This window comes from Eleutherodactylus coqui, chromosome 6 (genome assembly GCF_035609145.1).
Source record: "Eleutherodactylus coqui strain aEleCoq1 chromosome 6, aEleCoq1.hap1, whole genome shotgun sequence".
Lineage (NCBI taxonomy): Eukaryota > Metazoa > Chordata > Amphibia > Anura > Eleutherodactylidae > Eleutherodactylus > Eleutherodactylus coqui.
Genome location: NC_089842.1, coordinates 64,449,813 through 64,474,418, shown reverse-complemented (window position 1 = coordinate 64,474,418; position 24,606 = coordinate 64,449,813). Strand labels below are relative to the sequence as shown.

The 24,606-nt window shown below is 42.1% G+C and overlaps 1 protein-coding gene across 1 annotated transcript in view; it reads left to right on the top strand.

Moving 5' to 3' along the window:
• Positions 1 to 24,606, top strand: part of DRD2 (dopamine receptor D2) — a 441,704-nt gene that overhangs the window by 353,369 nt on the left and 63,729 nt on the right. Inside the window, exon 5 of the mRNA XM_066606916.1 lies at positions 20,904 to 21,040. Coding sequence (XP_066463013.1) covers positions 20,904 to 21,040 — 137 coding nt within the window. The remainder of the gene's footprint in view (positions 1 to 20,903; positions 21,041 to 24,606) is intronic.

The window sequence follows — 24,606 nt, the reverse complement described above, 5'->3', positions numbered from 1 at the left end:
AAGTAGCTTGTCTTGCGGATAGTCTCTTTGCTGTACAGAGAAATCTTAGATTTGTAAGGTCCGTAAGAACTTTTACCGGATGATGGTCTCCTTCCAGAAGAGGTCTCCATTCGGAGAAAGTAACTTTGATGCCTAAAAGTTCCTTATTGACAACGTCACAGTTTATTTCTGTAGGTGATAAGGTATAGGACAAAAACACACATGGAGGCAGCTGCATTTTATCTTCAATGCGTTCAGACAAGATACCTCCTACAGCAGAGTTTAAGGCGTCTATCTCAATGACAAAAGGTAACTCAGGGTCTGGGTGGACAAGTACTGGTATGGAGCGGAAAAGAGTCTTGAGTTTCTGAAAAGCGGTCTGCGCCTCTAAGGACCATGAAAACTCTTGTGCTTTCTTGGTGAAGGAGGTGATAGGTAAGATGATCTTGGAGAAGTCTTTTATAAATTTTCTGTAGAAGTTTGTAAATCTGATGAGGTGTTGTAAATCTTTTGAATTTCTCGGAATGGGTCAATCAGCAATGGTTTTAATCTTACTGGGATCCATACTCCGTCCATCTGGAGAGATTATATATTCGAAAAATTGCCTCTGGGTTTGTTCCAACTCACATTTCTTTTGGAGTCATTCCAAAACCAGCCAGACATGCCTGTGATGTTCTTTTAAGTTGTCAGAGAAGACAATGAGGACAACAAATGGAGGCATGAAGGGTAGATCTCTGTGCCCTCTTGAGTTATAGGTGGAGTGGCCTGCATGGGAGTAACCGACTGCTTAGAAAAGGCAGGATTAGTTATTATTTTGACATTGGCAAGGGTGATGGTCCTCTACAATTTATTGGGACAGTTAATGGCATAATGTCCTGAGCCCCCACAATAAGGGCATAAGTACTCAGTACAGCACCTCTCTTTCTCTGGTGTGGAGAAAGGTTTGCAGAGGACATCGATCTGCATTGGTTCAGATGTGGTTTCCGTCCTTTGCTGGCTGTTCAATGCTGGTAGATTAAAGGAATAGGTAGGGTTGCTTGCAAAAACCCATAGTTTCTTCTTTCATCGCTCAGGAAGTCTCTGATCAATTTGAATAGTGGCGTGTGGATATCAGCATCAGAACTACACAACACTAGTAGTTAACTCTGTAAAATGTCTACCTGCTTTGGCAAGACAATAACTTTCTCCTGATAGGTGGCACAGAACTCTTGCAGTTTAGCTGCCTGTTTTCTCAGTATGGCTACTATTGGCTCTATATTTGGGCGTGTTTATTTTGTCAACAATACTCTTTTCAAATGGAGCACGTTTAGGAAGAAGCTGGTTTAAAGGCTGAGAGTTCAATAAACACTTTAGAAACTGGAGAGGGGGTCAGGCTTTTATAGTGTGTCCAATCAAGGAAAACACAGGGTGGAGCAAGTCAGGAAATACAGATGAGTCAGCCAGGAAAACACAGGGGCATGGAACTAGGAGCAAGAGCAAGGTTCATTAGGGGAGCTGTCCAGCAAGCTGGATAGCTCAGTATACAGAGCTGCTACCTAGAGCACAGGAGTTCCCAGGTTTGAGTCCTTACAGAATAGGAGCGTACCATTTTAAATGCCCCGAATGATGTTCGGAGGTCCCGTACGCCCCCCCCCCCTTCCTTTCCTGCGGTGAGATCAGGAGAGACTTATGAAAGGCTCCAGGGCTGTCATGGCAAAATGCCTATCAAGCCATTCCCGTGGGGTGGCTTGATGGACTGCCTGTCAGATCGCAGTATGATCTAATGCTACGGCATTACATCATACTGTAGGAGCGATCAAAGCATCGCATGCTGTGGTTCCCCCTGGGGACTCAAAGTAAATGTTTAAAAAAACTATACCGTTTTATTATTATTAAAAAAAAAAGTTATAAAAGTAAAAAAAAAAACTTTTTGCCATATGTACAATAAAAAATCTAAATAATAAAACAAAAATACATATTTAGTACCACTGTGTCCGTAAAAGTCTTATCTATCAAAGTAATGCATTATTTACCGTGCACGGTGAATGTTGTCTGAAAAAAAAAATAAAGAAATTCCCTTTTTTGGTCAACCTGTTGCCAAGAAAAAATCTAATAAAAAGCGATCAAAAAGTCATATGTATTCAAATAGTACCAATGAAAACTACAGAACGTACCGCACAAAATGAGCCCACGCAACAACTGTGTTGATGGAAAAATACGAAAGTTATTGCGCGCAGAAGATGGAAACAGAAAATAATTTTAAAAAATTAAATATCTTTAAAAAATATATAAGTATTACAGCAAAGAAAAAAAAAACAACACAACTATATACATTAAGTTTAGTATCCTAGTAATCGTACTGTCCCATAAAATAAAGTCATCATGTAATTTTTGTTGCAGTTAGTGCGCCGTAGAAACAAGACACACTGAAAGATGGTGGAATGTTGTTTTTTTTTCCATTTTTCTCCACTTTTTTTACATTTTTCAGTACATTATATGGAATATGAAAAATTAAACTCGTCCCACAAAAAACAAGCCTTAATACAGTTATGTCAACTGATAAATAAAAGAGTTACGATTTTTTTAAAAGGGGAGAGGAAAACGGGAAAATGGAAAAAGCAAAAAAATCTTGGTCACTAAGGGGATAATCAAGTACTTTACCTTATCTTACCTATAGTTCTTTAGTTATGCTGCTCAGGTAGTAACTTGCGGTGAATTATGATTAATTTATGCACATGAATTATTTGAATATGTGGATACAAGGCTTTACAAATGCTGTAAACAGTTTTATGCAGAATCATTGTACGGTACATATATTGTTTCCCAGTGGCAACAACTATATCTTAATTGAAAGGCAAGCTCATTAGTTGCCAGCTGTTTTTGAGAATTTATTTGGTTATTAACAGAACTTTAGAGCTTTTGGCTAACATATGTGCTTAAATTTTAATATTTTAGAATTACAGGTATTGTGGAGAGGGTTGTATCTCCAGTGCTTTATTACATAGGCACTACTGAGCTCCAGGTTGTGGCTGAACTGTACTTAAAATGAAAAACAAAACAGAAAGAGAACATTTTACATGCCTCACTAGTCTTGAAGATACTTAACATTTTGCAAACACTATGAAAAGATCCTCAGTGGACCCCCGCAATTTACAGAAAAAAAGGGGAATGTATGACTACTGCCTAAACTACTTTCTATCAATTTGTAAGGTTAGGCTTGAGTAAGGGAATAACTTACTGAATAATTTTGTTCTCAAATCCCCGACTTAAAATGGCTTTCTGTGACTAAAAAAAAAACAACTAATGGGACAAGAATGTAATAAAATTGAAAAAAAAAGACATATTTAGCTCCTTAAATGGCCGCTAGGTCTTGGCATGTTTACATGTTTAGCCAAGTTCCACCCCCGTCCCGCACGCTCCTATTGCAAACAGTAGCGAGGGGCGGAGATGGGGCAGGAGCTCAGTGCACTAGCTCCTGTCCTGTCCAACCTCCTCCCCTTGCAGAGAGGGGCAACATATACTAGTTGGACATGAAAACCCAACCGATATACACCCATCTGAATAAGCCCTTAAATGGATGAATTTAAACAAGGCAAAAAATAGTAGAGTCACACGATGGCACTGCAACTTTTCAATTTTTCAGTAGAGCACCGGACTGGGCATCTTGAAGGAAATGCAGATGCTTCGTCACGGATATACTTTGTGTCCACAGTTGGTCAGACGTCATGGTCTGAGTGGAGCAGAGCTTTGGCCTCAACAAAGGCAATCCCAAACTGATCCCCTCACAGGGTATATATATATATATATATATATATATATATATATATATATATATATATATATATCCTTAATATGTTTCTGTAAGACAGGCCTAAAACTGCAGTGGTATTTATTAAAATGCTGTGTATGAAACTAGCTTAGAAGCACTAGTTTTGTGCATCTCCAGATTTAGTGTCTGGTAAAACAGTTTTCAATTAAGATGTTTATACAGACTGTATATACACATGTAATACTTGCAGGTATATACAATTATAGTACTGACATTCACAATACCTTTAGTATAATTTACATAATTTACACCCCTTACATTATTTGTTATTTAAGACAGCTGGCTATATGAATTCTGCCAGCAGCAATAATCTATAGCTTTTTAATTGTCAACAGGTTCAAACACCAAGACCTGCTGGTAGTATGGTACATCTGGTATTCTTGTTCGTATAATATTGAAAGTCAGGGGAACACAGTGAAGAATGTAAAAGTTTTCAAAGTTTGATTTTACAAATTTTTTTCCATTTGTAACTTTGCAAACTCAGGCTTACCAGAGGGTACGGATACCCTTTGCTTGGATAATTACAAAATACATTTACAAGCTTCAAAGATTGCTTACATGAATATCTTTGCACCAGTCCTTTCTGCAAATGTGACACATTTCCTTCAGCCAAGGAGCAAAGGATCAGTCAAGATTTCAAACAGTATTTCAGAGGAAGCTTTGAACTGGTAAATCCGGACAGCAGTGTCCATGGTTCTGCTGCCTTCTTTATATCTGTAAAATGTTTATGCCTTCACGACTAATAAAAAGCTTTACTTACTGGTATAGTACATCTTAAAGGGGTTTTCCGGTCCTAAGTTATTGGTGACCTATCCTCACAATAGGTTATCAATAGCAAATTGCCCTTCAGGATTCTTGGCTGATATGAAGAAGCTTGAAGCAGGACAGAAGTCTTAAAACACTATCCTTTCTGCCGTGACCCAATATGGTAGTGAAGCTCTCCCCCATTTGCTTGATAGCTGCCAGACCAATGCAGAATAGTAGTTCTGGCAAGCGACAAGCTACTTCTCATCAGTTAATCTGCAAGGATCCCAGGTGGTGAACCTTTACTGATCTAGTATATTATAGGTGACCTATCCTGAGGAGCAGTCATTAATAACTTTAGACAGGAAAACCTTTTTAGGCATCATTACAGGGCTCAAAGGTGAGTAAACGGGGACTCCGGGGAGCTGTTTGTCATACTCAACAGGGTTCTTGCTCCAGCAACGAGTCCCTGCAAAGTTGGCACGCGCACATCAATCTATGGGAGATGCGTGTGCAGAAAGAGTCAAGCAGCTTGCGTGTGCCAACTCAAAAGTGATGACGGGTTCCTTTTAAATTATTATTTAGGTAGATTCTAGAGATGAACGAGTATACACGGTAAGGCACATTACTCTAGTGAGTAGTGCCTTAGCCGAGTATCTCCCCGCTTGTCTCTAAAGATTCGGGGTTGCGGCTGGGAGCAGGGGGGAGCGGGGGGGGGGGAGGGGGAGAGAGAGATCTCCCCTCCATTCCTCCCCGCTCTCCCCCGCCGCTCCCCGTCCCCCGCAGGCCTCCGAATCTTTAGAGACGAGCGGGGAGATACTCGGCTAAGGCACTACTCGCTCGAGTAATGTGCCTTAGCGAGTATACTCGCTCATCTCTAGTAGATTCCCACATAATGTTTTGTGTTAAAACACAATGGGAGAAATTTATTAAACTGTCTAGAACAAAAATTTTGTGCTTCCTGGCAGCCAATCACAGTGCAGTTTCATTCCTCACAGTTTCCTAGAAAAATAAAAAGTATTGGTTGCAATGAACAACGAAGGCATTTATTACTTTTTAGACAGTTTTCTTAAATCTGCTCCAGTGCTTTTTGCATTACTTTTGCCTGGAGTATTTTTTACTGCACTTTCTTCAGCAAAGAAAATACCACAGATAAATGTTAGTTGGAAGTCAATGAAGAAATGTTGAATGCACTGCAAGTCTACTTATGCTGGTTGGTCCTTCATTGATGTTTCAGTGATGAGCAAGATGGGAAGTGAAGGCCCTGGGCACTGGACTGAAAACACTCCTCCCTTGGTTTCTAAGTTTTACATAAACTGTTGGCAACTTACAACTGGTATCCAGAAACCTCTTTCAATCATTGGTCTGGGCATGCGGAGGATAAAAACAATGGTGCACATATATGGGGCAGGAAAGGCAACAATCAGAAGACGAATTTTACTTAGGAAGATTAAAAACTTCTAAGGATATTTCGGAGACTGGGTAAAATTTTCCCAACATTTCCACTTTTTTGCCATTATTCCAAATGTCCATTTAAATGGTCAAACTGAACTTTAGTACCGTATTTTGCAGACCACCATTGTGTTTTAGCATGCTTCAGATTTCCAAATTGTTATTTAAAATGGCTGCCAGGGACTGCAAAAACATCTCCCACAATGCACCATTGTCAGTTACTGACTACCTTTCGGATATATGTTGGAGACATTTTGGACTTTGATACTGAATAAAGAACTAAAGAAAAAAAAACACTGCAGTTATTACATCTGTTGAAGTGAACCTGAAACGGGGGAATATGACGCTATCCAGATCCCCCTAGTGAAGTAAGTCTAGTCTACCTTACTTCAGTACTATACGTTATCTACTGGTGTTTAAGTAGCGCAAAAGGGTTAAGCCTTTTATTCCTTGGTTCTTTACTGCTAACTACCGAGGTTGGATACCCCAGATTTCTTTCCACTGCTGCTCCAATAAAAACTACAATTTGTTCCACAAAAAACAGGGCTGATATAGCTCTGTCAACTGAAAAATAAAAATGATCTGGTCCTGGAATGTGATGCACACAAAAAAAGTGTTAGTATTGCACAAAAGTGGTAAAACATAAAAAAACCCTTTACAAATGTGGAGTTGTCATAATCGCAACGACTTGTAAAATAATGGAACATAATGTGAAGGACATAAAAATAAAGCACAACAAATTGCAGTGGATAGCTTTTCTTCCATTCCCACCAGCACACAAAAAACGTTTTTCAATACATTACATGCATCCTAAATTATTTTTTATAAAAAATAGAACTTGTCCCACAAAATAAAAGGTGCCATGGTGAGCGCTAATTTTATTGTGGGCGATAAATTGTGATATTTATTTATTTATTTTATTTAGTTCAGACACCAGTGCCCCTGGGCACAATTTGTAGTCATGAGTAGTGAGGTGCTGAATAATACATGGAGTCAGATATTTTGTTTAACTAGTAGTAAACATGGTATTATTGAATAAAGCAGGGAGATGAGACAATTTTGTTCAACACACTCAGTGAATAAGAAATGATACGCAAGTTGCAAAAATGAAGAGACCTGTGTCTAGCACATTTATATACTGGGAGCTTACTCTGGATTTCTTTTCTCTATCCCTATTCGTATTTACATCTCTTTATTACTTTATCTCCTTCTCTTCTTATATACAGCTCTTTTATTGTTCCTCTACTCACTGTCAAAGCTGACTCTCCTCTGTTACTTATGGTTGATCTGATTTTTCTCTTGTTTCTCCCTGTTCCTCTGCTTTCGCTCTTTCTTTTCTTGTCTCTCTCTTTCTTTTGCTCCTATTTGTTCTTCTCTCTCTCTGTCACTGCTGCTCTCTCTCTTGTCTGGCGCTTCCCTTCCCCTCCCTGGCACTTCTCTCCCTGGCACTTCTCCTACTGGCTATTATCTCCTTGGCACTACTTTTTCACTACTCTGCCTCCTATGACTGTTGTACGGCTATTTATTGCCTCTGCCACCTGACCAGTTTGTCTGCAACCAATCACAACCTATCTGGTTGCTAGGCTACCTACCTCATCCGAGCCTCAAAGCATTTTTTCTAACTTGTGCAGCTGAATAAATTAACTAACTGGTTGCTAGGTTACCTGCATCAGCTGTGCAAAATGACTCAGATTAAATCCTCAATGGCCCAGCTATTATATTACCGGTCCCGACAGCTAAACAACGCTATGTAATGCCCTTTTCCAGGCCACTACATTGTCCTATAGCTACACTGACAAAAAATAAATAACGTTATGATCGCTGGAATACAAACGGGGAAACGATTTACTGGCTCCAAAGGCTAAAATTAAGCGGTTAAGAATACACTTGAGGTAACTGAGTTCTACATCCAGTTACAACAAAAAAAGTGACATTTCCCGTAGGGTTTTTCCAATTCTAACCTGACTGTTGGGATAAAAGATACATTTTATTTCATCTATTGAGAACTACTAAGGCCTCATGTCCACGGGGAAAATCAGATCCGCTGCAGATTCTCCATGGAGAATCTGCAGCAGGTCCCTCCTGCCCCGCGGACATGAGCGCTGAAAATAGCAATAAATGAGAATAAACTCACCTCCCATCCGCTCCGTTTCTTCTCTTCGCTGCGGCGTCATCTTCTCTGCGTCGCGGCCGGATCTTTTTTCTTCGGCTCGGCGGATGCGCATGATGACGTCGGTGACGTGCCCCGCGCATGCGCCGTCCCGAAGAAAAAAGATCCGGCCGCGACGGAGAGAAGATGGCGCCGCGCGAAGAGAAGAAACGGAGCGTGTGAGTAAATCCCGATTTTTGTCTCCCGCGGATCCGGACGGCTTCCATAGGCTTCAATAGAAGCCCGCGGGAGCCGTCCCCGCGGGAGACCCGCATGAAAATGGAGCATGGTCCAGATTTTTTCATGCTCCATTTTTTTTTAAATCCCTTTTATTGACCATCCGCGGGTATTTATCTACCCCGCGGGTGGTCAATGCATCCCTATGGGGTGCGGATCCGCGGGCAGGAGAAGAGTTAAAATCCGCTGCGGATTTTAATTCTTTTTTTGCCCGTGGACATGAGCCCTAATTCAATTCCGATTCCCAGGCTAAAGAATAGCTCATGGAGAATCGCAAAGTCTCTTATCCTGTCAGCTGGAATGAGTTTTACTAAGCCAGCTGATTGATCGCCAAAGATTGTGGCAATTTTGAAATCTCCAAGAAGGTTCAATATGACATTCATATAGAAAAGAGGGGGCTAGAATAAGAGGTGGTAAAGGTGAAGAGGATGACCATGTGAGTTGGCCTGAACATACTGCCAAACTTGTGTTGTAACTCTCATTAACTCAATATCACTCTGGAGATCCATATGATGCAAATTCTTGCATTCTTTGTCATGTTCCTCAATCCATTCCTGAATAATAATTGTTTCAGTGTACTAGGGTGCATTATTCAGCTGAAAGAGGCCAATGCTATTAGGAAATACCACTGCCATTGAAGTGGGTACTTGATCTGCACAATGTTTATGTCATGTAGGTGGCACGTGTCATAGTAAAATTTACATGAATGCCAGGACCCAAGGTTTGCCAGCAAATCAATGCCCAGAGCATCACACTGCCTCCACCAGCTTGTCTTTTTCCCATGGTGCATTCTGGGGCTATCTATTCTCCAAGTAAGTAATGCTCATGCACTAAGCTGTCCACATGAAGTAATAGAAAATATGATTCATTAGACCAGGCCACATGCTTCCATTGTTCTGTGGCCCAGAGGTTCATGGATCTATGCTAGGCACCTCGAGAGTGGACAAGGATCAGCATGATAAACGAATAGGCATATAGTTGCTGGGACAGAGCATAAAGAGTGGCAATAACAAGAGCCACTTCACCATGGTGACAGGAAAGAGGTGAATATTAGAGTCCATGCTTTGGGTAAATGGTTTCCTTCTGGCAGTACAATTACAATTGAACATACAGTAATATATAGTCTGTGTGATGGACAGAATAATAACAATTATAGCATAATCATATAAATAGTGTTCTCCTAATGGATCTCATTTCTTTTGTAACTCTGGCTTTTTATGTTACTGTTATCACATTTGGAAAGATTCTGTCTTATTAGGTAGGAAATATTTATTCCGCTGATATGTGCAGTATGAGTTAATGCTCTTTGAGAACATTGATTTTCTGCTTGCAGGTGCTTGGATGTGATTTCCCTAGTGGAACTCCTAATACTTTGGAAATGTCACACATAAAGGATTGCGCTTGCTGCTTTATGAATTATTATGAATAAGTTAAACATAAGAACTTGTATTATCTTGTATATGGTAGTCAACCCTTGTAATTCTCGAAGGTACTACAACTACCAGTATCTCAGATATTTATTTATTTTAAAGTGCCAGTAAGGTGGAGGTAGAAAATGCTCATAATGTAAAAGCAGCAGAGTTACTGTAGGCTGTAAGTTTATTTTGAAGAGATGGTTTTTTAGGTTATTTTTGAAGCTTTCGAAGGAGGTGGACAGTCTGAGGTGTTAAATAGTGAGTTCATAAGTATAGGTGATACACGGGAAAAATCATAGAGTTAATAATGTGAGGAGCACACTAGGGAAGAACATAGAACGTATTGTGAAGACTGGAGGTTACATGTGGAGAGGTGTTGGTATATTAGATCAGAAATGTCTGGAGGGGATATGTTGTGGATGGTCTTGTATGACATGGAGAATATATTGAACTAGACTAGTTAAGCAATAGGCAGACAATGAAGGAATCGGAAGGGGGTAGGGGCAGTAGTGTAATGGGGTAAGAGGTGGACAGACAGTAGGGTAAAGGATGGATTGGAGAGGTGCAAGAGAATTGAATGGGAGGTCACATAGAAAGATGTTACAGTCAGTGCTGTCTTAATAGCATTATAGGCCCCTGGGCAAAGCAGTGTACTGGGACTCCTATGACAACTACTCACAGGAATAAAGGGGACGAGCAAGTAACCGGTGATGTAGACCAGAGAAACAGAAGACTAAGTCTCTAGGGTCTATTTTCCTCTTGCACTGTAGACGTTTCTTTGCTGATAGTGCCAGGCTACTTTACACTAGAAAGTAACGAGACGATGTACTACGCTTCACAAGAGGATCCACACATGCATTCGGTGGTAAATTGCTCTTTCTATTATAGAAATTATGGATAATTTACAAAAGGAATTATGGGTATTTTAAAAGTGAACCAAAGTGACAAAATTAAAGTCTTCACACATGGCATACACAGATTGGAGCCAAGTTCATATCCCGCCACACAACACTATCATATATGGTACAGGGTGCAGTGACATGTTAACATACATAAATTAGTATGAGGCCCCTATGCTTGTAAGTGCCCATCAGCCCATTGCGTTAAGATGGCATTGATTACAGTAGCCTGGATGGGAGATGATGAGGGCATGCACTAGCATTTTTTTTCAAAGCAGACACAATTGTGTTGAAGTCTTTTGTGAGTTTCACCAAAAATACATTATTTCTCCAGGATCTGGCTTTTTCCTGGGCACCTTCTGGAGATTACTGCAGGAGCGTGATCGGACCAAGTAATTGATCCCATTTGAGCTTTCGTGAGAAAGGGAAGACCGCTCTTGTTTTCTAAGATAAGATCTATTCTGGAAAACGATTTATGTCTCGCTGAATAGAAGGAGTATTCTCTGGCAGAGACGTTTAAGCATCTAAATGTGTCAAAATATGCTTCCTTATGAATCCTTGGGATCAAGGAGGGAGTTGATCTCAGAGAACCTCTTGATGAATCAAGCATTTTGTCTGGTACAGCATTGAAGTCTCCACAAATAATAAGGGTACCCACCTCGTGACTCCTTACCTTTCCTATAATCCTATTCAAAAAGCGCAAAGGAGTGTTATTATGCGCATATAAATTGACAAGGGTGAAGGGTTTAAAATTCAACGAGACCGTCAGTATGAGGTATCTGCCTCCAGGACCTGTAATTTGTGTTATAATATCAGTTTGTATGGAATCTCTGGACGCAATCAGAATCCCAGCTGTTTTCTGGGGGGAACATGCTAAAAAGATCTTTGGAAATTTTTTGTGTGAAATTGTTGGGCAAGCGGAGGCTACGAGGTGGGTCTCCTGTGCACATACGATATCTACATTCACAGAAAGAGCTTCTTTCCATAGTGAGGATCTTTTAAAGGGTGAATTAAGCCCATTAACATTTCAGAATAGTATTTTAATTGACATCTTTGTGTTACCGTGGAAGATTAGGAAAGAGACGTGGGATTACTGAAGTCCCAGATAGACCAAAAATTTAAAATTTAGGGAGTAACAAGAAAAAGCACTTCTATTACATAACAGATTGAATGTTGCCTTTTTTAGTGCTTGTATAGCTATTGTTAGAATAGAAAACTCGGTATGCGGATAAGTAGCAAATACCTATACCTAAACCTGAAAGTGGAGGAAATAAATGTTAAGTAATCACAGGCTATATGTTACCATGTGGCAGTTGCGGCTCCTCCCGGGGCAGCGGGGTGCTGGGTCACGCAGTTGGGGCGCATCCACCTGGCTTGTGGTCCGGCTGCCGGGGGCGCGGGTGTCTGGCTGGCAGTGTGTTAGTGGCTCACGGCACCGTGCGCGCGCGCACCGGTGAGTGCAGCTGCCGTGCATGAGCTCCCTTTTTATGTGCTGATAGGAGTTGGCTGCCTCCCTCTCTCCGCCTTGGACGGAGGCTTTGGTTTAAAAGTTTGGCAGTCACTGCAATCACTGCCAGTTATTGGTTTCCTTCAGAGTGTGAGCTAGTCTGCTTCTGTAGGTCTCCTGCCTTTGTCAGCTTGTCTGCTTTCTTGTTACCATCTGCCAGCTTTTTCCATCTGCCTCAGTTTTATCATTGTTGTTTCATGTTGGTATTATCATCTGCCTTTCCTGTCGGTATTTTACCCATTCCACCCAGGGATGCCAGCATCCCTTTCTCGGTCCCTAGATAGAGTAGGGACCCCCGCCCAGTTGCCCGGCTAGGGTAAGCCAGGAGTGGAGATAAGTAGGCAGGGACAGGGGTTGCAGGTAAGATCCAGGGCAACCCAGGCTGGCGTATCCAGGGTAGTATACCATAACACTATATAGCTTGAGCAATGAGGGGGGGGGGGGGGAGAAAAAATTTGCCTGGGGAAGAGCCATCCGGAACCACCAGACAAAGTAGTGAAAGAGATCCTTTCTCTGTTAGAAAGTTCACTTATGGATCAGACCTTGTTTGTGCGATTTCCTCGGGGATAGACTGTTGTCGTTGGGGTAGAGGTAAATTTATACCCCACGATTTGAATAGCTGATCGGCATCTTCGAGTTTAAAGATTTGAAAGAGTTTAAAGAGGTAGTATCCTCTTTTCTGATCAGGATTTTTGTCGGAAAGCCCCACCTATATGGGATTTTGGCTTGTCGCAGAGCTGTAGTAACTGCAGAGAATGTTTTTCTTTCCAGCACAGTAGTTTTCAATAAGTCTGCAAAGAGACAAATATCCTCATAGGGAGTGGGCAAGGGGCAAGTGGATACATTTTTGAGTGGCTGACATTAAGGCTTCTTTCGTTTGGAAAAAGTGGATTCTTGCAATGATATCTCTTGGGATGGAGTCGGCAATAAATCTAGGCTATGGAAGCCTGTGGGCTGTGTTAATATTTAAGTTCGGAAAAGTAGCTTCAGGAAGCAGAGTAGCCATCAGGTGTTTTATGTAATCAGGGATTTCAGATGTTATGATAGATTCAGGTACCCCACAAATTTTAATATTATTCCTTCTATTTCTATCCTCCATATCAGCAATTTTTGCTTTGAGTTGGTCCACCTAATCTGCTAACTCATAATGTGCATCAATCAAGGCATTATGAGATTGTGAAAATTCGCCCATTTTGTTTTCAGTGTGAGAGACTCTTACACCAATGTCTTCTATAGTAGCTTTCAAGAGTTAAAGTAAGATTGCAGAGAGTTGCTTAAAGCAATTACCATATCATTAATAAAGGATTCCGAAGCTGGTTGTGTTAATGAAGGTAAAGGAATTATGTAATCCTTCAGGGAAGAGGTTTGAATCTCAGGGAAAGTTGAGTCCTCTATTCTTGGACGTTGCTTTAGCGTGCTTACAGAGGGAGAGAGACCCTGCGAGATGTGTGGAGAAGAAGCCGGCGCCATTTTGTGGCTAGACTGGGAGAGTGTATTATGTCTTTTTTCTCCTGATTTAGTTGTGCTGGGAGAACGACAGGCTCACTCACCATGTCCTTTACTGCGTGCTCCTGTGAGTACCCGTCCGCTGCTGTTGGGGATGCTGAGCCGTCTCCTCTGCTCTCTGCACTTAAGGCAGGAGAGGTCGGGGATCTTGCTGCAGGAGCATGCTGGCCGACCGCGTCGTGAAGTAGGCATCCAGTCGCTTCGTTTGCGGGCGCGAGGCTCTGCTTTGGGACATCCCGGAGGTAAGGGACTCTCAGCGGCTGCAGTCGCGGGAGAGGAGGATTCATTGTGGGCTTTGAAGTCACTAATAGGTAAGTTCCTCAGCGGAGCTCAGAGTTTACACCGCCATCTTTGAGCTCTTCCAGGCCACGCCCTAGGCTGCACTAGCATTTTTGAAGACTTGGGGTTAAGAAAAGATTGTATCCAAAAGATTTTTTTGAGCTGGAGGTGGTAGGATGTGGTAAGGGCTTATGTGTGGTTTGAAGGGGAAGATGAAATCAAATGTTTCATCGAAACAGCAGATTTGCCGGACTGGTGAAAGTGTGAATCCACTGATTGTGATAAGTCTGATGGAGGGGTTGAGTGATATGGGGAAAAGATGATGAGTTGAATTTTTTCCCATGCTGTGTTTTAAAAAGTGGAAAGAGAAGAAGGAGGATATGGCTGATAGACACTTTGGGCTTCTGGACAGAAGAACAGAATAGAGAGAATGTCTGGGCCATAGAGCTTTTGTTTAAGCGATGCAGTTTCCTTTAGTACAGAATATGAGTTTCTGAAATTGGAAAATTCACCTTTTCGATAATACGTTCCCATAGAATTACAAGTAGAGTGAACAACCTTCAAATAATACTTATTCCTAGTTTCTATGCAGAGAAATAAAAGGAATTTGTGCCGGCATGTTCTGTAAGAAGGTCAAACTGAATATTTTTAATGCTGTAGTGCAGTTTGTAAGTGGCAGTGCTATTCTGCTATTTACACTATATGGTACAGTACATAGAATCCATTCTACAAATCACTCATTTTTACACCCATTTCAATCAGCTCGTTATACAGCCTTCCTAACTTCACTGCAATAGATAGCGGTATAAATCTGCACAGCAGCGTTCCATTACCAGTTCAATAAATAGCTAGCATGACTGCTTTCTTACATTTACAGGCAAGGGAGATATGTTCAAAGCCTCACTCCAGCTTCTACATATATTAGCATCAGCAGCAGAAGCATAGAGTAGAAAGTCAAATCTGGTTTTATATAAAATTATAGTAAGGATTGCATAGGAAATATACCAAAAACCAAAACTGCTCAAACAAGATACAGCTAAGACAGATATATAGTCTTTGTACAGCACTGCACAATATGTTGGGGTCTTAAAAACAACAGGAAATCAATAAGCAAATTAAGTAGCAGAACTAAGTTTGTAATTTGGCCTACAGTGATAGCTATTGACATATCCGGGCTTAGTAGTTACCACTTTCAAGGAAAAGAAAGTTGTTTTGGTAGAAAAATCTTTCTCTTTGTGGTTCTAGGCGTTTTCATTTAAGTGTTGCATTATCTTGCCAAGTCTTGTATGTATCAATCAATTTTTCTTGCTTGAGGATTTTTGGATATGCAACCTGCTTTGTGTGTGATCTTTTGCTCTTTTTTTTTGGTTTGGAGCCAAGTCTATTGATAGCAAGCCTTGTAGGGGCATAGAGGCTTCTTCACACAACTTATTGATTTTAATGGGTTCATTACCCCATTTTTTTTCTCAAATGATTACCCCGCCCATATTGTGCGTAGGCACGTGCGCAAAGTTCCCTCATTCACTGCACAAAAAAAAGGCGTAGGAGTGAACATATTTTACAATATGCCTGTGTTAAGCTTCCCTAAGCATAAGGGCTTATTCACACATCCATATATCGGCCGGGTTTTCACGCCGGCCGATATACAGTGTCCCTTTCTGCAGGGGGAGGAGGCGGGCCTGGCCGGGAGCAGTGCACTGAGCTCCTGACCCCTCTCTGCGCCTCGCCACTATTCGCAATGGAAGGGGGTGGGATGTAGCTCCGCCCCCACCCCACCTCTCCCATTGCAAACAGTGGTAAGAGGCAGAGAGAGGGCAGGAGCTCAGTGCACTGCTCCTGGCCCGGCCCACCTCCTCCCCCTACAGAAAGGAACACCCTATATTGGTCGGACGTGAAAACCAGCCAATATACGGACGTGTGAATAAGTCCTAATTCTGTTACCACATAATTGAGATAAAATATTGCCCATTGCTTCCCCTACAGGATGGATCTCTTTATAATCAAATATGCTTCATATCTACAATGGATGTATTATTATGCCAACATGTAAGGGGGGGGAGTTTAATATTTTTTAGTTAGTCAGTAAGGAGTGAAATTATTCTGGAAGTTTCCAGATGATTCATGCATTTGGAAAATTTCATAGAAACAGAGATTATGTAAAAAAAAAAAGGTAGTAAGGTATTAGAGCTAGAATCTAATAGAAGTTGGTAGCATAAAGTTAAGTCCTTCAAATTAAAAAGAGAATTACGAAATAGTGTTAAAGGGAGCATTCGATACGAACGTTCCATTTAGATATGATATATGTTATTTGTACGTATTTGAAAAACTCTGGCTTAGGGTTATTACTAGAGATGAGCGAGCATGCTCGTCCGAGCTTGGTGCTCGTTCGAGCATTAGCTTACTCGAAAGTACTCGTTACTCTAGCGAGCACCACGCGGTGTTCGAGAAAATTTCACCCTCTCCTCCCCACATGTTTAGTGGCTTTTTTAGCCAATGAACATGCAAGGAAAGCTTTGGCACCTCCTGCTTTGACGTGCCAACCCTGTGCAGGTCTATAGCAGTAATTGGCTGGCCAGATCAGGTGACCTAGGATCATAAAAACTCAGGTCACCTGATGCTCACCTCACACGGAGGCTAGATTAGCTGAGGGACAGAGCTGCTGTGAATGAGGGAGAGCGTTAGTGTAGGTTAGAAGGAGCGTTTAGGCAGGGATCCATCTTCAAAGAACGCAACAGTCCTTTTTAGGACTACAACTCCACTTTTGTGCATCATCAGTTTGGCTGTCTGGGACCAGTAGTGCGCACAAAGCATTCACAAGCATCCCGACTGTATACTGCATACTGTTAACGGTTCTATACAGTATACTGCTACTGGTGTACACAGACTAGATAGGAAGTAACAAAACTCCTCATTTTTCATTTTTTTATTTGTTTTTGGCTGAAAGCATTTGCATAGTAGGCTCAAGTGTGTGTCCTGTCCATCCTCACTATATAACAAGACTGTACACATTTTTGACTGCCTATTTTTTGCTATAGTGTACGCAAAATACCCCAGTGTGTGTCCTGTCAATCCACACTATATAACAAGACTGTACTCATTTTACACTGTCTACACAGAACGCTGTGAACACAGGCTCGTGCCTGGGGGAGATTGGACAGCAATGCCAGCATGTAACACAGGAGAACAGGCAGTGGTGTCGCCCGCAGGTGGTGATTGGCCTTCGTTCCACCTAGTGTGGTGCTTAGCTAAGATGTGCCAGCGTGTGTGCCTTGCTGATTATGGTTTGGCCCAACTAAATTGTTAGGGGGGTGACCACCAGGCTCTTGCCCACAATTTGTCTTAATAGTGCGACCTGGGAGCCTCAGATGCACCCATGCATGCTGCCCCTGCCATTCCCTATCCATTTCTGTGGTGTTTCCATTACTTTCTGATGTTTCCAGGTGAATCCCACACCCTCCCCTACGCGGAGCATGGGTTACCTTGAAAAATGCTTGAGTCTCCCATTGACTTCAATGGGAAGTCTCGGACATTACAAAAAGTTTGGCTTGAGTAACAAGCGTTTTGGTGCTCACTCATCTCTAGTTATTACATATGGCACATAAAGAATTAAATGGAAAAAGACCATTTTTTTTGCATAGGTTTTCCAGATGGGCCAAACCCAAAACTAGGTGACTAATAAATCCCAATCTAGAATGGTGGGATGGAATTGTATGGACCAGCATTGAATCTGATAACTTATAACTAGTGTAATACCAAGAAAAGTGCAAGGTACAAGTGGTCCCCAAGTACCGTGCTCAGTATTCTATGCATGCTTGTGATGTTACGTGTTATCTTGTGTTATGTTTTGTTGTATGGAATGGTTGTTTTATGATGGTTAGGCTTGTAGGTAGGGATATAGTCACTGCTGTTCATGACTACCAAGGCAACTGTATTCTATTTTATAACCAAGATGGCTTTTGTTTTCTGTTGTGTAATTTGCTGCCTTTTTTATAATGTAATCATTTTTATGAATAGTTACAATAAAGAATATCATATTTTTTATGTTTGTGTTGAGTATGTTGTAAATTTAGTACCTCCTACAAAAATAGTGCCATACCTGTTTACAGCTTGTGTGTGGTATTGCAGATCAGTACTATTCACTTCAGTAAAGCTAAGCTGCAACACCAGGCACACTGCATGGACAGGCATTGCATTGTTTCTGGAAGAAAGCGGCCATGCTTTTCTAATCCTGAACAACCACCCATCTAAGGCCTTAGTCACACGGGTGTTTTTTCCTGCGATTCGAGGATCGCATGACAGATGTGCATCCGCAAATCGCATGACCGGGCCAAAAAAAATCGCCTAAAAAAACTGCTCCTAGCCGCGTTTCTATAGAAACGGGCCGGAGCTGTCCAGCGCATTAAATTCAAAGGAGCCGGCAATACAGCCGGCTCCATTGAAAGCAATGCGCTGCGGGCGAGCGCGGGATGAATTTTCGGGAAGGGCTTAAATATATAAGCCCTTCCCTGCAATTAATCCAGAAATGTGTAAAAATAAAAAAAATATATATACTCACCTGGTCCCGGCAGACAGAGTTCAGCCGCGGCCGGCGGCAGTTCTCCTGAACTGCTCTCTGTAGTATTCAGCAGCCGGGGATTTAAAATCCCGGGCTGCTGCATGAGCTGCCTCTGATTGGTCACAGCCTGACCAATCAGAGGCAGCTATCACTCACACCCATTCATGAATTCATGAATGGGTGAGTGAGTGCTGCCTCTGATTGGCTCAGCGCAGGGACCAATCAGGGGCAGCTTTCAGCTGTCATTCATGAATTCATGAATGGGTGTGAGTGAGAGCTGCCTCTGATTGGTCAGGCTATGACCAATCAGAGGCAGCTCATTCAGCAGGCGGGGATTTTAAATCCCCGGCTGCTGAATACTACAGAGAGCAGTTCAGGATAACTGCTGCTGGCCACGGCTGAACTCCGTCTGCCGGGACCAGGTGAGTATATATATTTTTTTTATTTTTACACATTTCTGGATGAATTGCAGGGAAGGGCTTATATATGTAAGCCCTTCCTGAAAATTCATCGTGAGATCGCCCGCAGCCCATTGCTTTCAATGGAACCGGCTGTATTGCCGGCTCCATTGAATTCAATGGGCAAACATCGTTCTTCTCTGCCACAGCTGTTACAGCTGTGGCAGAGAAGAATGATTTGTCTAGTATATGTTCTCAATGGTGTCGGCACTGCTGCCACCGGCCCCATTGAGCGCACATAGAGAAAAGAACAGGAATTGCAGATCGCAGATAGGTGCGATTTGCGATTTCTGTTCTATAATTTATCGGACGAGTGCATATGTGTCCGATACCATTGCAAAGCAATGGTTTTATAAAATCGCCAGACGCATGCGCATGCGCAAATCGCGCGAAAAAACGCCCGTCTGACTAAGGCCTAAGAATGCTTTCACACAGGGCAGAATTATTTTGCATTCCGCACAGAAATCCGCAGCTTAGCTTACCGCTGCAAATTCTGCACCAAAACCCACAAGTCTCTTCCTGGATTTTGATGCAGAATTGTAGGCTGATTCAGGCTGGTGTCCCACAGACATATTTTCGCACCAAAACTTTGGCCATGCCGAAAATAGAACCCATTGATTTGAATGACTTCGTTCACAAGCTTTTTTTGCATGCCAAAAGAAAAAATGCAGCGTGCTCTATTTTCCCTTGCTCAGGGAAAGGACACATTTTGAACTTATTAAACTAATTGGCCATTTCAATGGCTGAGAGCATCGGTATGCGTTCCTTTGGGCGTGCAATGGCTCATGACTCTCACATGTAAAAAATACAGTAAAAACGCTGTTCCACATGCAAATATGCAATGCTTTGTGCCCCAAAATGAATACGCAAAAGCGCATATGCTCACATGACTCAGGCTTTTAGCCATTTCAATTAGACATCAAAAGCCGTAGGCATACCTGCAGATTTTGATGCTAAATATTTATGCAGAATGCCCAATAATTCCACTTGTCTGAAAGCACCCTAAGGAGTCTTTAACACGGGTGGAATATTTCTGCTGGAAAGTAGTGAAATATGTCCCTGCGGAATTCTGCATCAAAATCTGCACGGTTAACTGCAGATTGTAAAATGGAATTGATGGACGATTAAAGCCCTTTTCATTCTGCATCAAATTTGCGCAGAGCTGTGTGGACTTGCAGAACGAAATGTGGAAAATTCTGGCTGTATGAAAAACCTCTTAGGGACTTTTCACACGGAATGGAATATTCTGCAACAGCATTGTGAACATGATCTCAGGCACCTTTCCCCGGTTGCAAACTGTTCCTCAGAACACAAACGAATTCTGATGGGGAATTGCTGGCAGAAGGAAGCCATTTTGAATTCCGCATCAAAATCCACACGTTAGACATACAGATTTTGGTGAAGAATTTTCCGCAGTATGGCAAGTTCTGCTGCATCTGGGGGAACAATTTTGCCTGCGCTGAGGGTCTTTAAGATGTCCAAGAATGCCTTCACATGGCACGGAATATTCTGTAGGTGGCTGCGAAATATTCAACCATCAAAATCCTCAGATCTGAATACAGATTTGCACGTGGATTTGCTGGCACAATTCTGCCATTTTCAATTATGCACCAAATTTGCACATTAGACCACATTAGACATGCAGAGTTTGCAGCATATTCCTTCCGTACGGAGGAATATGCTGCAGCATCCTACAGAATATTCCATCCAGTGTGAAAGCATCCTAGTAGTTCTAAAGATATGAGCATAGAAAAAAATAGTATTCAGTAGTTAAGATACATATAAAAGAGTAATATGACCCAAAAATTTGCTGAAACATGGATGTGTTTTATTTGCTTTAATCATAGAAATTGTTTGAAACTGTCTTGCTGTTACTGTATATGAACTGTATATCTATAATGTGTACTTGTTTTAGGTATACAGCAGTGGCAATGCCGATGCTCTACAACACTCGTTACAGTTCCAAGCGCAGGGTGACTGTCATGATTTCAGTCGTTTGGGTTTTGTCCTTTGCAATCTCTTGTCCACTTCTCTTCGGACTAAATAACACTGGTAAGTACAAAAATATTAAACTAATAATGTGACTTTTGTTCTGGAGAAATTATTTACATAGTATGTAAGGCTGTAAAAAGACATATGTCCTTCCAGTCCAACCTATAACCCTCAACATTGATCCATACGAAGGCACCCCCCCCCCCCCCTATGAGGTAGAAGCCAATTTTCTTCATTTAAGGGAAACCATTCCTTCCTGATCCAACCTGGTAATCAGAATAATCCATTGACCAACAACCCTTCTGAAGTTATTAATGAATATAACATATACTATTGTAACACTCAAGAAAGACATTCAGGCCCCTCGTGAACTCTTAACAGTAATTAAGTACAAATGACTTTCCCAAAGTCTCTTATCCCAAGTCACATTTATGACACAGTACAGTTATGTAAGGCTCGAAGGATCACTTAGGTTTTGGCTGATAAAATCTTACCTGTCTTGCTTCTGCTCCTCCTCTGTTTGGAATGGACACAGGCAAGTCAGCAGGTGCAATTTAGAAGATCCTGGTTGAGTAACCCCGCCCCTGACTACTCAACTGTGCAAGCAATGGAGACTGCAAACCACAAGCAGACTATAGAGCAGACTTGTTGGAGAGAAAAGAATAGGCATGGAGAAAGGAAGGTGGTCACCCAAGAACTTAAAGGGGTTGTGCCAACTTGCACAACCCCTCCAGGGGAAACAGCTGATCACCCACCCCAGGTCCTGATCTCTCCCCCTCCATCTAGCTGCTTTTACTGGGTGAGATGTGACCAGTTACACATTTCTGCTGCAGGGAAAGGTAGTATTAGAGAGTGGCTATTCCTATAAATGACTGTCCTGTCATACCAGGATACACAAGGAGAACACGAGCTACTCTTACTGAATATCCCTTTGTTCTAGGTCATATGAACAGGGATGTTGCTCTCGGGGAACCCAATTCTAGTCTCAAACATTTGTTACCCTTGGACTGGATTAATAAGGAGTCCAGATGCTGAAACAATTATGAATCACTAGGATATGGCTGTTTCTGTTTCTCCATATACTCTAATGTGAATGGAGTGGCCCTTGCACTATCAGTTCATGCACAGCCACAGCTTCATTCAAACTTCTCCTTGCTGCAATACTGTGGCTGGATGGGATAGGAACTGGAATCACCATTTTAGTGATTGATGAGTGTTCCAGCAGTTGGACCTCCACCAATTGACGTCAATAGAAGCCGTCCGACCCACGGCCCTTCCGCAATGAGATTGCGGAAAAGTCATGGGTACCTACACCATGCCTAGTGACGGCGTGGGAAAGCACGGATGGAAAAAAAAAACTGTACAGCACATGACCAACAGCAAGCCGTGTGGACCATCCACAGTACAGAAAAGAAGAAGAACATACATGTATGCCCGGATGCCGGCTGGGCAATGGGTCAGATTCCGCTGTAGGCTTCCGCATGCGGAATCCAACCCGGTCGTGTGCAGCCGGACTAACTGATATCTTGAATTTATAGAATTGTAACAAAGTAGTATAAACTGTTCCCCAAAATGAATAGTATGGAAATATCACTTTTGCCTGGCCTTTAAAAAAAAAAGCTTGCACCATTTCAAATTGTCTAATAGTTTGTCACGATTAACAGGCTTTAAGTATTGATTAATGCTAATGATGAAATCCAAACGTTCTCACAGCTGTAGAAGCTTGTGAATGTCCAGGAAATAACTAGGTATGTAACATTGATTTCACAGACAGGTTTTTGTGTCAGTTTTTGATGTAGTTTTTGAGCTCAAGCCAAAAGTGCATTCAACTATAATGGGAAATATAAAGGAAGGATTTGTCCCACCTGCTAGGTTTGAGGCCATTCACACCATGGCTGTTTTAACACATTGGTGGCCCCAGTGCAAAAATGTCAGGAGTAGGCCCCCTATTTTTACTTATTTATTTTCCAAATTTAAAGGGTTATTCCCGGTTTTTACAACTGATGACCTATCCTATAGATTATCACTAGTTGATCGGCAAGGATCAGCTGATTGTCCAGCCCAGTGTCAGTGCAGCAGAACTGGACATCTTCATCACTGGTCAGGGCAGGAAATGTTGTAGGGGCTTCACTCCCATTGAAATTAATGGGAGTGCTACCCTTCTATTACACTTCCTGCTCCTCATTATGGGCAAGATTGGACATCCGGTCAGGCTTGGCCTGCCCCTTAAACTCAAAGTTCCTTTCCAGCTTGTTTCTGAGTCAAACTTCAAAGTATGCTTATTCTGAATTACTGCAGTGTTTCAGAATAAAACTAAAACAGGTGCAATGTTCATAAATGTACTAGGGTCTTGTTGCCCAGACAAAAACCGTAACAGGAGCCTGCAGTTGAGAGTGAAATCAGCTTCCTACTGCCATGAAGCTGAGACTGGGAAAAAATTGTCTATACAGTTAGTGCCAGCATACAATAATAGTGCCCCCATAGTTCCCCCATACAGTAACAGTAACCCTTCATTGTGCTACCATGCAGTGAATGTAGTCCCATACAGCAGTTGTGATCTGCATTGTGTCCCATTATAGTAATAGTGTCATTGTTTATTAATAGTGCCCCAATACACTAATAGTAGCAACCATTGTACTCCCTACAGTAAGATTAGCCACTATACAGCAATAGTGATCCATACCTACAATAGACCCCCCCCCCATACAATAAAAGTGCATTCCATAGTGCCACACATACTAATAATGGTCCCTATTCTGTCTTCATATCGTAAAAATGGTCCCTATATTATAATAATGGTCCCTATTCTGACCTTATGTAGTAAGAGTAGACCATAGTATCCTCATATAGTAGCAGTGGTCGCCATAGGTTCCCATATAGTAAAACTGCTCCCTTTGTGCCAATTAAAATAAAAAAGCTCACCTAATGGTGATCCCACAAAGAGAAGCCCTCTTCTTTTTCTGTCTGCAGTTCGGTACAGGCAGTGTAATAAGTGATGTCATCAAGCCGCCTAAGCTGGAAGCCTGACAGCTCTTGAGTCTTGCCTATGTAAGTACTGTGGCAGGGACCTGGAAGCTTTACTGCAACTTTTAGTTTTCAACTGGATGGGCGCTCTGAGGATGTTGATCCAGTTAAAAAGCAGAGGTTGCCTAAGGATACAGGTGGACCCCCTTAGGGCTCAGCCAGATGAGCGGTTTTTTTTGTGTGCGCCTAACGTGTTTCCCCGAAAATAGGACGTGCCCCGATAATAAGACCCAACCCGGTTTTCGGGGGAGGCTTGAAATATAAGGCCTTATCGAAAATAAGACCTAGCTAACCTGCATTAAAAAAAATCAATACTCACCTGGTCCGAGGCGTCCCGATGGTCTCCGGCGGCGCTGCAACAAACTGCAGTGACCTCCCCATCTGCCATCTCAGCTTCGTTTTGGTGGCGGGGCTTTAAATATCCCCCCTCCAGCAAAGCGAACACTGTGATTGGCTAATCGAGCGCCAGCAGCCAATCACAGCCGTATAAGGCTCCCCCCCCCTCTTTTGGGGCAAAAATGTATATAAGACAGTGTCAAATTTTCAGGGTATGTGCACAAAAAAAAGCGCGTCTATTACAACCATTGATTCCCTATGAAGTG